Genomic DNA, 12,861 nt, shown 5'->3' with positions numbered 1-12,861 from the left:
CCAGGTAACAAGGGACAGGACAAGAGAAAACAGGACCAAGTTGCAGCAGGGGAGCTTTAAATTGGATATTGGGGACAATTCCTTTATGAAGAGAGTGGCCAGGCATTGGAACAGGTTGCCCAGGACAGTGGTGGAGTCACTGGAAGTGTTCAAAAAGCCACGTGGATGTGAAAGTTGGGGATGTAGGTTATTGGTGCACCTGGCAGCATTAGGTGCATCAATCTCAATGATGTTAGAGGGCTTTTCCAACCATAATGATTTTCTGATTCAGTGGTGTGGGGAGGAGTTTCATTAGTGTTTTTCCTCAGTGATTCCAAGACTGCTTTGTTGCTGGGATGCCATGAGTACCTGTCTATGAAACCTGCAAAGAGTGACAGGCAAGATCAGGGCTATTGCCTAGTACACCACAAAGTATCAAGAGAGTTTGTGCATGAAATATATTTATGTAATTGTGTTTTCTACCCTGCACTAAACAAACAGATTATTTTTAGCAGTTCACCCTTTTTTGGCCATTACTGCACTGCCATCTTCCCCCCCTTTAAAATCCTGACAGCCTTCCCCAAACTCATCTCTGACTTTTCACCTGACTGTCCCCAAAAGCGGATTTGTGCACCAGTATTTGCCATCTATTTCCAGAATCCTCATTACTCCAAGAAATCCCACTGTGCAAGCCTTCCAGAGGTGGCCAGAGGTGACACAGTTCCATGCTCCCAGCACAGAGACCACTGAAGCAGTTCAGGTTCCTCTCAGCTGTTGTGTGTGGTTCAGTAAGGAGTTAATAAAGGTGCATTTCTGATTTAGGTAGTTGTCTGTAAAGCAGTTGTTTGGATTTTGTCCCATGTAGTTGAAGGTTATGTTTGAGGGGGCAGCAGTTACAGTGCACTGGCCCTGTTCAGGGTGATTGCAGCCTTTTCTCTCCATGGCCTGGCTTCCTTGTGTTTGCAGCATGTGGCTGAAGAGCTGCAGGACCTGCTCCAGTGGCTGATGGGAGCACCAGCTGGGCTGAAAATGAACCGAGCCTTGGATCAAGTTTTGGGCCGCTTCTTCCTTTATCACATCCATCTTTGGATCAGTAAGTGAAATTGTTTAACTTTCCAGCCTCCCTTTTCATCTCTTCCCTCTGAGTGTTTAATGTTTGCCTAGAGGTGAGTAATGAATCAAAATGCACTTCTGCAAGTACAGACTTGTCTGGGAGTCTTCCTGCTGTGGGAACTGAAGCCAAAGTTGGATTCCCACACAAGGAATTCATGCATATTAAATATTGTGCTGGTCTTGATGCTCTGCAAGAAGTGCAGATCCTGCTGGGGCTTAGTTCCTTGGTGTCACTGGTGGTGAGTGTCCAAGGGAAGGCACTGCTGTGAGGTCTTTTGTAGGGTTTTGTGGTCTTTGCCACGTGAGAGGCAGCTCTTGGGATAGGGATGAGAAATGTGCAGGGATGCAAATGCCAACCCTGCCTTACCACCAGCTCCAGCACAGTGCAATTTTATTATTTCAGGTTCTTCCTTGAAATAACCCTGTGATAACACCCCTGTTATCGTTGATGGAGGAGTACAGGCATGATGGATATGAACATCATAGTTATTTTATCAATTTACTTTGCTCATCAGTCAAGTATGGTCTTGTTTCTGTGACTTTGCCCCACTTTGATGATGAAAGAGATTGTTTGTCCACGCTGCTTTATTTTACAAAAGCCATATGAGGTGGTGTTGCATTGTGGGGCTGCAGGATCCTGTCCAGGGAGGCTACAGTTACCAGTGACTGAGGAGGGATTCAATGAGACGGGTTTCTGCTCAGGAAATCATTTATTCAACACAGGAACAAACTCAGATGCAGAGACAGAGAGCCCCAAACAGAAGCAGGGTGTGGTGGGTTTTATGGGGCAGAGCCAGGGTGGAGTTTAAGGTCAGGGTCTAATAGGGACAGAGCAAGGGAGAAACACCAGGGGCTGAAACCCAATCAGAACTCCCTGGGCTGCCACCCCATGAGGATCTGGAATGGGGCAACTCTTCCCAGGCTCCCAGGGCCCATCCCCTGAGGCTGGATGGAATCCACTGGGATGGAATCCACTCTTCCCAGGCTTTAAAGCCACACCTCTCACTTCAACAATGCTTATCTGAAACCAAATCTTTGCCTCCCTGGGTGGGGGGGCACCTCATAAGGTGGCTTTTGTGGGAAGAGCAGAAAAACAGGAATGGTCGCAGTAAAGGCTGATGTGTACAGTAAAAAATGTACTTAAGAAACTAGACACAAATGTAGAAAATCAAATGTTACATCCCTGGAAGTGTTCAAGGCCAGATTGGAAAGGGATTGAAACGACACCAAGGGAAGGTGTCCTTGCCCATGGTAGGGAGGTGGCACTAAATGATCTTTAAGGTGTCTTGCAACCCAAGCCATGCCATGCCACTTACTCCATGAAATCCCATGTGGAGAAAGGTGACTGCTGTGTTCAAGCTATGCACACTCCTCCCCATCCTCCCAGTGCTGGCCCACCTTGGGGCAGAAACCTGGGCAGACAGAGAGTTTTTGTTGGTCCTCTTAAATAGAAGATGGTGTCCCAAGGAGTTTTCCGGCTTCACTTCCATGTTTTCATGGCTCTGATTTCTGGAGCAGTGTTCTAGGTGAGGGGAATTAACCTTTTGAGATGTTCAAGAGGGAGATGACCCAGTCAAACACTGACCCTCTGCCATGTCCACCAGGCTACATCCACCTGCTGTCCCCCTTCATTGAGATGATCCTGTGGTACGTGGGGCTCTCGGCCTGCCTGGGCCTGACCGTGGCTCTCTGCATCCTCTCCGACATCATCGCACTCCTGACCTTCCACATCTACTGCTTCTATGTCTATGGGGCCAGGTGAGTCCCCCTCCCTCTCTGGGGTTTGTCTGGAAGCACCTCAGGCTGTGGTGAAGCATTCAGTCCTGGTGTAGTTCTGAATTCACAGTTTAACCTGTAATTAATTTCTTGCAGTTTTTTAAGCCTGTAGAAATGATGGTCACAGTAGTACAAGCAGCCCATCTTTCATTTCTCCTGCATTTAGATATTTATCTATTGTGGTAGTGACCTGGAAAAATGAAACTACTTGACAAGAAAGCAGCTCACCCCATCCCTTTGATTCAGCCTCATAGTACTCTCCTCCATTGCACCCTGCTAGAGATTTGCAGGGGAACTGGAGAATAGAAGGAGGAGAAGGGTAGTTTTGGAGAAACCCCAAAATCCTTGTCTCTGGCCTGTTTCAGAGGTCCTTGCCTGCACTGTGGAGCACAGGTGGCAGGTTTGGGGTTACAGGTCTGTGACACTATCCTGGTGTCATTGTCTGGAGGGTCCCATGGCCCGAAGAGCTGGGCAGAGGCTCTGAATGAGTCAGGGGAGTGTAGGGGGCTTTGGGGCACATCTGGGGCATGTTTGGGTTCCTGTGCAAGAGGTGTCCATCACTGTGCTCTGTTCCTGCTCTCCTTTAACTTGTCCTGCACCAAGGAGTCCCATAGACCACAGGATGAGCTTGCCAGAGAGATGAGATACAAGAGATAAAGGACCTTATAAAGTACAAAATGGCCATTGTCCCTCAGACTTTACATAGCAAACAACACAAGAAAGTGTAAATCTTTAAATATGGGTAGTTTAGGGAATAGTTGGAAATATTGAGACCTGATTTATGAGCCAGGTCTGTTGTGAGCATAGGTCTTACACCCAGAATCAGTAATGTTGGGAGTGGGAGTGTCTTCCCAACACTTCTAATTACTGGAATTCCTGTGTTGGTCTGTGAGGAATGGCCTTGCTCATCCTAGTTGTGCAGAATGGTAGTAGGAAGTAGGAAAAGCATTTTGTCAGCTGATTTATCTTCCCTGGATCTGCAGGGAGCCAGCCTACCTGTCTTGTGTTAGAAGTACAGAGAGCTGTGTGCTGTCCCCATGGAGAGCCAGGAAGAGTCAGCAGTCACCCACAGCCACCACAGCCCCTTGAATTCCTGCAGCTGGCAGGAGGAAGAATTTGCTGGTTTAGATGCTGGTGAAGCCTGAGATCCCCTTCTGGAGCAAAGCACAGAGTGAAACGAGGGCAGGCATGTGTGTGCAGGCAGCAGGGCAGGTGGGGCAGGTGCCACTGCAGCAACACCCCTGGGTGTCATGTCAGGGGGTGCAGGGAGAGCGTGGCCTTAGTCAGAGCCATGGGCAGGTTTGTGCCAGAACCTGGAGGATTTGTCCAGGGCTCCCTCCTGCCTAGGGATTAGTGCACCAAGCTGTGCCTGCCTGTCTGGAGGCACCCTGCCAATTCCTTGAAGCAGTTTGTGTTCCTCAAACCAGATTCTTCTCTTGGATGAGCCTCCTTGCCTCATCTGAGCAGCCTCCACACCTTAGCTAGCCTGATTTGCCAGTCTGGCTTTTGTAGCTCAGGCTTTCTCAGACTCTGTTCTGCCCCACACATTGGCTGTGAACCCTTTCTTTACATCCCTGTATGTTGGCACTGCTGCCCAGGGCACTTTGTGCCTCCTCTCCATCCCAAGGAGAAATCCAGTGTTCTTCCTTGATGTTATTCCATAAAGAGGTGTCTGTTTCCCACCCCTTGTAACCCAAGTTTCCCTCACTGTTGTCATTTTTCTGTGGGGGAAGTAGCTTCAAGTCTTAAGCTTCAAGCACCAAGTTCTGAAAACCCAAGGAAGGGGTGTAGTAGGGGCCACCAGGCATTTCAATGGTCTGTTCCAACTCTTAAGGACTTTTAGAGCTGTGGGTTACTAGAGAAGCTGCAGGGGCTCCGCTCTTCTCCCTTGTATCTCTGCTGCAGAGGCACAATTGCATTGCATTGACTCAGGTGTGGGAGTAAGACCTTGGGCAGCCCTGTGTGGAAGGGTGTGAAGGCAGGAGAAGGGACAAATCTGAGCTGGGGAGACACAGGTGAGCTTGGGGAAATAGGATTGCTGGTTCTTTTCCTAGAATCATGAAATGGCTTGGGTTGGAAGGGACCTTAATGCTCATCTCATCCCAACTCCTGCCACAGTGAGCAGGGAGTGACCTTCCACCATCCCAGGCTGCTCCAAGCCTTGTCCAACCTGGCCTTGGCCACTTCCAGGGATCCAGGGGCAGCCACAGCTGTTCTGGGCACCCTGTGCCAGGGCCTGCCCACCGTTTTGCTGCAGGGAAGGTGTTGCCATGAGGCTGGTGATTGCTGCAGCTCCAGGGCATGGCCTGGCCATTGCCCTCCAGTGGCCCAGAGCTGGCTGCAGTAGCCCCTGTGCCAGGGGCCAGCCCAGGGAGGGTTGACTGGGCCATGAGTCTTTACCTGTACCATTCCCAGTGGATTTCTGTTGCCACCCCTGGCTCTGGAGGTGGGTGAGTGGGCGTGGGGCTGTGCTGGTGACAGCTGGGTGGTGCTGGGAGCTGCCAGCTGTGCTGCAGAGTCTTCTCTTTGCTCAGGCTCTACTGCCTGAAGATCTACGGCCTGTCCTCTCTGTGGCGCCTGTTCCGGGGGAAGAAGTGGAACGTGCTGAGGCAGCGGGTGGATTCCTGCTCCTATGACCTGGACCAGGTAGTGCCACAGCCCTCCTGTCCCACTCTGGCTGATACTGGGACACAGACACAGGAGCCTTTGTGGTGCCCAGAGCAAGGACATTGCCTGACACTCTGAGCCCATGGCTCTTCTGCTGCTTTACAGCACTCCTTGACTTCCCTGCAGCACCCCTTCATTACCTTCCCTGCCCTCCAACACCCCTTCCTTACCTGCAGCAGCCTTTCCCTTCCCTATACCACTTCCATTCCCTGCACCCCTCCCCTTCCCTGCAGTGCCTCTTCCCTGCCCTGCATCCTTTCCTTGCACCCCTTCCCTACCCTGCAGCCTCTCCCTCTCCTCCCCCACCCTTTCCCTTTGCTCAGAGAGCCAAATTCTGCAAGTGCAGAGTTGCCCTGAGCACCTGCCAGGCACCCGAGGAGCTGTGGTGGGTGCTGCAGATGCTGGCAGCTCCCAGAGCCCGGAGTGGGAATGGGGGAGGGATGGAGGCAGTTGGAAATGTGGTGCCCAGCAGTGTTGCCACAGTAACAGCCGTGGCAGCGTTTCTATTAAAAGGCCCCGTTTCATTCACGTTGTGCTGGAGCCTGGCCCACACACTCTCACTCAGGCAGAGGCAGTTTTCTGTGGAACGCTGTAAGCTCTTTCTAATTTCTGAAATGCCATGCAAAAGTCCAGCAGAGCCTGAACTGCTCCAGGCCAGCAGCTGCAAACATCACTGAAACAATACAGTAATATTTGGAAACTTGCAGGGTCAGTGCCTCTCTCTATTACAACAGATAACCTTGAGCTTCTTGCACCACAGCTGAGCTGGTTTTCTGTTTCTTTGGTGATTAAAAGCCTCTGTGCCAGGTTTGCATCAGGGCTCACTCCCTGTGTACTTGGAGGAGAATTGGTTTGGCACTTCAGGCTTCATCCTGCTGCTCTGGAGACCAGTGGGAATTGTGTCGCTGGCTGGGTAGGAAGAGACATTCAAAGCAGACCTTAAAAGACTTTTGGAGGTTTAAACAACTGCAGTGGAGTGACAGGAAAAAGGAGAAACAACTGCTGCGAGGGGAATGGATTGGATTGGGTTGTGATCTATTCCTGGTTACATCCCTAAAGCTGCCTTGCTGCTCCACCTCCGCGCCCTGGCTGCTGGGTTGTTTTCTTTCATGATATCCCACAGCCGTGCTCCCTTTTTGCAGAAGTTGCAGTGCCCTGTGCTCTGTGGCCTCTCTCCTCTGGTGACTGGAAACAGAAGAGTCAGGTCCCTGTGTGGTATAAATCTGAATTTCTCCCACTTGGAATTATTTAGACTTACACCAACTGTGTTGGCCCAGAATAAAAATAACTTTTTCTGTGGGCAGTGGAGCTAATGACACCTGCTTCCTTAGGGATTTTTCTCCTTCATCCTCTAAATATTGCTCCCCAACTCCAGCTTTTTCCTCTCTCCCACCTTCCCAGTGAGCAAGAGGCTGTGGCTGGACAGCTCAGGTGGTTGCTGCCTTGAGGAATATTTATCACCCAAATTCTGTCAGGTTTGCACTGCTAAAACAAGGAGGAACGAAAGTACTTTGCAGTTCTTTCCAGGATTCCCATTCAAATTACCACTTCTCTGTTCTTTTTCACATTTTTCTGGTAAAATCTGATCAATGGATCTAAAACATTTGGGGACAGAGAGTGGAAAAATTGCAAGATCATGTAAGTCTTGTTTCCTAAGGAAGCTGGCCTGGAATGGGAAATCTTGAATGTTGCCTGTAAAGGAAAAGTGGTGTCAGGATCCAGCTTTTATTTATCTTTCCAAATGTACTCCCTTAATAATGAGTTTTGAAGAAGGCCCAGTGAGAGGAGAAATACTGAAAATATCCAGGGTAACAGCATTATTCACATAGGCAAGATAAAAACACATTAAGGAGTCCTGCAAGCTTCCATTGCCTCAGAGTCTCCTATTTTTTATTTGTAATGTATTTTATTTTGCCATTGCTCTGCTCATTATTGTGTTTCTTTTTTCCCTAGTTATTTATTGGCACTTTGCTGTTCACAATCCTGCTGTTCCTCCTGCCTACAACTGCACTGTATTATTTGGTGTTTACCCTGGTAAGATTTAACCCTTGAAACAAGTCAAGCACTCTCTTCTGAGGTAGTAAAAAATGGTTTCCTAGACATTTATGGTCATCAATAAAGAAAAAAACAAAATGTGGGTGTCTTAGGAAGGATTCTCACACAGCTCATGTTCGTGTTTTTCCAAAGGGAATTCCCAGCAAATCCTGGCCAGCAGGATAAACTGTTCCCCTCTCTTTCTCTCAGAAGTTGTTTTTTTATGTTTCCATCCATGTCTGTGGTGATGGCCTCTCTAGTCTGATCCAGAACATTTTTTTTCAGGGAATTAACTTGCTGCATTAAATGTTTCCAGCCAAGCTTTCCTCAGAGGCTGGAACTTCTTTATTTTTCTTTTTTTTCTCCAATATGACCAGTCCTCTCCATGGTGTGCCCAGAGCCAAATTTTCCACTGACAGTGGCCATCACATGCTTTCAGCATCTTTTTTGAGCCCTCTCTTTTCAAATGAGCTTGGCAGCAGAAAATAACTTCAGTGTGACAAAAGGAGGTGCTTTAGTGAGAGACAGAAAACACAGAGCAGGAAGCTCATTCCTGCCTGCTCTGCTCTTGCTTAAACTCTACATGGGGTTTCTTCAGGCCAAAATGAGCTGTTGCAGCTCACTGTTGGAGAGAGGAAAATTTACATACACTGGTACACAGTGATGGAGTTGACTCGAAGTTGGACAATTTTGGCTTCCTTTTCAACTGTGCCTGTTGAAAGTGGAATAGTTCTCAAGTCCTTGTCTGTCACTGCATCTCCAGCTGTAGGAGTTTCCTTCCAGTTACCCTTAAACCCAGACTGCTGAGCACCTTCATGCAGGGTCTGGTTGCTCAGCACTTGCAGACATCACACCCACTTTGGGAGGCTTTAGCTTAGCACTCAGCAATGTTAGATCCTGGCTCAGCTCAGAAATTTACAATTGTTTAATCTCCTGTTTCCTGAGAGGTTCTGTTAAACTGTTTTTTGTAGCTCCGGTTGCTGGTGGTGATTGTGCAGGGCCTCATACACTTGCTGGTGGACCTGATTGACTCCCTCCCTCTTTATTCCCTCATCCTTCGCCTCTGCAGATCCTACAGGCTCGCAGGTGAGTCCCTCAGCTCTGCCCCTGCAGCACTTCAAGCACTTTGCATTATGTGCTTGATTTTGATGCACTGGGTCACTCCTGAATGAGGATGCAGTGGGGGTAGGAGAGAACCCAAAGCTCGAGTTGTGCAGGTGTCCCTACTGTGAACCAGTTCCTGCAAGGAGCAGGATGAGGATGTCAGTGGAAAGAAATCTGAACCTGAAGCAGAACCAGGAGCACCTTTAGAAAGCCCTTGGCCACTAAAAAATGACATCCAAACAAGCATCATATAAATGAGGTCTTTTATTCCAGTTCTAGACTTACCAGGTCAGGTAAAACTTCTGCATGTCAAACATGGCATGGAGCTGTGTGAGGTTGGATATCAGGAAAAGGCTTTTCCCCCAGAGGGTGCTGGGCATGGCCCCAAAGCTGCCAGAGCTCCAGAAGCCTTTGGACAGCACTCTCAGAGACAGGGTGGGATTGTTGGGGGTGTCTGTGCAGGGCTGGAAGTTGGACTGGATGATCCTTGTCCCTTCCAAATCAGGATATTCCATGATTCTGTGAAAAAAGCTCATAACTTAGGGTGTTTGGGCTCTGAAACAAGCCAAATCACAAAAATACTTGGAATGTCAGCAGTTCCAAAGGGATGGATCTACAGTGGTTGCAAATCAATGGAGCTCTTTCAGTTCTGTGCTGACTGTGACTGACTGAAGCCCTGACCTGAAGTGTTTGGATGAATTTCAAAGCTCTGGGCAGAGTTCAGATAATAATTCCTTTTTTTAAAGTAATCTGTCACCATTTTGAAACCAGTCATTGTTTTTCCACTTTGGGTAACCATAAACCATGGCTGGCACCAGTGTAAGGACTTATTTTGAAATGCCTTTGACTGTCCACAGCTATGGTTGATCTAGTTACAGACAAGAACATCTAAATTATTATCTCCCATCCTTTTAAAGAGCATGCAGCAGGAATTCAGCATAGAAGAAAGAGCTTGATCATCAGTAAACCAAGGCCAGTCATCAAAGGCAGAGGAAGCTCGAGGCAACCTCAGCAGCTTTGTCTGCTGGAGTGCTGCCAGGCTGTTTTGGGAAGGTAGAGCTGAGCTGCGTTACCAACTCTTGCTTTTCCATGGGAGCCTTCAGCAGGTTCCTGTGAATTTCCTGGCAGAAACATCTTAAACCCTTCAGTGCTGTCTTTGGGGAACAGGAGGTGCTGCTGAAGAAAACTGACCCAGTAATGAGCAGGATTTAAGGCAGAAGATCTTGGTTCCACTGAGAGGTGTAGGACCATGAATTCCTTTAGGTTATGCAAGGCCACAGGTTACTTCTCCTCATTCCTGTTCAGCCAGGTCTCTGCTGCAGGAAACAAGCCCCACCCAAGCAGGGGATTGAATTCTCAGCTGAGTTCCTTAACTGGCACTGCAGTGCCCTGGTGCCTGTGAGAGGAAGAGGCATCTCTGAGCATTTCTGCAGCCTGTATTCCTGCCCCAGCACAAAACTGTGGCATGGCAACAGGAACAGATGGAGCAGTTGAATCCAATTCAAAGGACTTCAGGGAGTACACATCACATGATGTTCTCACTGCTGAGGTGCTGCTTCCCTTGTCAGACTCACAACTTGGAGAAGACATCCTCTGGCAGGTGTTAGGGCAGATGATTTTACAGGCATCATCAAGATGGTTCTACCAACATGAATGGATAGTTTTTGCTGGTAGGAAGGGGGCTGAGTTCAACTCAGTTCAGTTGTGGCACGTGGCCTCCAAGTTCTTTGACTCAGTGTCTGAACTGACGAAACACTGACAAAATACTCCACTGATGAAGCCCTGGCCAGGGGTAGGTGAACGATCCATCCACACACTAAATGCATTTTTTCTTTCCACACATCCAAAATGAAATATTTATGACTTCAAAAAGCATTTTTTATCTAGATCACAGCTGATGTTCTCTGTGCAAGAGTTCCGTGCACCCAGTGCCAGCTCAAGGGGCACCACCTTGGTTGGGACGTGGATTCACAGCACGAAGAAAGGAACAGCAGGGGTTTCAGGGCTCAGACTGCCCACACACAGGTTACCAGTATTGTTTGATTGTGAACAGGCCAGCTCATTTTTCCTGTACTTCCCTTAACCAATATTCACAGTGGAAGTGTTGGGACAGGTTTTGTCATAGTTCTGTAGGACCAGCCACAATTGCTGGAGTACAAACCAGCAGTGCACTCACTTGAGTGTGCTGTCGTGTGAAACAAAGCCAATGAGTTCATATTCTGAGCTCTCCTATGCCACTGCTGATGCCTTTGTACAGGAAAAGCAGATCCCTGAGCTCTGGAGTTGGCTGGAATTAATGGAATAGTTCAGTCTTCTGTGCTGGAGTAACATGCAGGAGCCTGAGCCTTCCTGCTCTTCCCATAGAGAAGGGAACTTCTCAGAGTCCTGAGCACTGCAGTCATCTGCAGGTCATTCTAAAATGAATTTATAGCTTTTTTGTGCTCTTATTTTCTTAGAAGTTTAAGACTCTTGAGCAGTTAAATAATCTAATTAAGAAAGTGTTGACTTGCAGCTTGAAAAGGGAGATGTGTGGTTGGGACCTACAGAACCAGCATTTGCTGGGATGATGGACTGTTCCTGGGATAAGATTCCAGAGTGCTCAACCACATATCTGAACCTTCACTGCCTGTTTGTTTCTGTCTCTCTCTGACAAAGTCTGCCAGAAAAGTAGTTCCTGGAATGGCTTAGCCACTTCCTCTTAGCCAGAGCTCTGTGAATCATGTTGAGCACTTTGGTCATCCAGCACATTTGCTTGTTGAGGCCCAGGGTACTCAAACATCTATTTCAAGCCACTGTGGAAGCCCCTCTATCAATATAATCCAGCAAAATGCAGATAAATCCCTCCTGTCCTTGGCAGAAAAAAGCTTTATCATCTGGGGAGAGAATTTAAACCAGAGCTGTGTGCTAGAGAAAAGCGTTCTCTCCTAGGAGTGAGCTGTATGATTTTAATTCATTCAAAGCTTGAGGAAATAGAGAAAACATTTTGGTTTTTCAGTGTGCAAGAGCCATAGAGATATTCCAGCAATGGCACTTAAAATAGTGAAGAGTTTTATTTCTGTTTGTGCTCCTGTCAGTGTTTGATCTGTGCCTTAGTCTTATCTTCTTACCTGCAGGAAAGAATAACAGGTCATGCTTGGCTGGAACAGGTTTGCAGAGATGGATTGCTGGTCTTATTTCTGTGAAGTAATTTTAATCTTTTTAAGAAAAATGCCTCTCTGGTCCAAGCTGTTACCTCTGAAACATTGTGTTAAATCTGTGTGCACTGCATCACCCTTGGAATCCAAAATCTTTCCTATTTATCTTTACAGTGTTGGCAATGAGGCAAATCCAAGAGGAAATAGGAAAGTGGCAGGTTTGATGGGGTTAGCCTGTTAAAAACATGTGGATGCTGGGATTAATGGGCAGGGATTGCTTTGAAATGTTTTAATGCCTCCAGGTCAGCCACTTCCCTCCCTTAGCCTGAAAGAGGGACAGATTTGCACATGTGCTCTGTCCACATGAGCACAAATTAAAGGCAGGCTCTCTGCCTGCTGCTAGCATGGAGTTCCCATTCTGATGGAAGTTTGGGAAAAGTGGAAGGTTTTTCCAGTCCCTCTCTCATGCTGAGGTCTGGCTCCTGATTTCTAGGCTTTGTGCTTGCTCTAGGCCTGAGTTTTCAAGCTGGAGGTGAGAGGGGTTACTTTTAATGGAGCTGTATCATTAGGCTTAAAGCATTGGAGAGACAATCCATGCTTTCTGTTGAAAATGGGGAATGTTCCCAAATCCAGAAAGGTTGAAGACAATTTCTAGGGAATCAGTGCTCAGCCAACAGCCCTGGGCAGCAAATGCACTGGACTGTTCTCCAGGCATTGAACCATGGAATATCCTGAGTGGGAAAGGATCACAGGAGCCACTGAGTCCAACTCCTGGCCCTGCTCAGGACACCCCAACAATCCCACCATGTGTTTGCTTTCTTTGTTTTCTGTCTTTGCAGCTGGAGTGAAGTTCAGAGTCCTTGAGCAGCAGGATGGAAAACCTCTGCGACTCCTTATGCAGGTAAGGCCCCTGTGCCTTCCGTGACAATCCTCCCAGAGTGACCCCAGTCCATCTGTGCTGCTCCCACTGAAAGGCTCCACTTCAAAATTGTCAGCTGTAAAATGCTGAAACAAGGGAAATAATCTCATGTTGCTATGGCTGGCTGCTGCTTTC

General features: G+C 48.0%; 1 protein-coding gene across 2 annotated transcripts in view; it reads left to right on the top strand.

The window, feature by feature from the left end:
- The window catches only part of PIGQ (phosphatidylinositol glycan anchor biosynthesis class Q), a 38,363-nt gene that overhangs the window by 16,985 nt on the left and 8,517 nt on the right, over positions 1-12,861 (top strand). The window contains exons 5-10 of one of the 2 annotated variants that reach the window (XM_015642886.2): positions 946-1,072; positions 2,697-2,850; positions 5,403-5,514; positions 7,489-7,569; positions 8,541-8,655; positions 12,647-12,708. In XM_015642886.2, coding sequence (XP_015498372.1) covers positions 946-1,072; positions 2,697-2,850; positions 5,403-5,514; positions 7,489-7,569; positions 8,541-8,655; positions 12,647-12,708 — 651 coding nt within the window. The remainder of the gene's footprint in view (positions 1-945; positions 1,073-2,696; positions 2,851-5,402; positions 5,515-7,488; positions 7,570-8,540; positions 8,656-12,646; positions 12,709-12,861) is intronic. The other variant, XM_015642887.2, reaches the window with a different exon arrangement.

The sequence above is a fragment of the Parus major genome, chromosome 14, assembly GCF_001522545.3.
Source record: "Parus major isolate Abel chromosome 14, Parus_major1.1, whole genome shotgun sequence".
Lineage (NCBI taxonomy): Eukaryota > Metazoa > Chordata > Aves > Passeriformes > Paridae > Parus > Parus major.
This window is presented reverse-complemented; position numbering and strand designations above follow the sequence as displayed.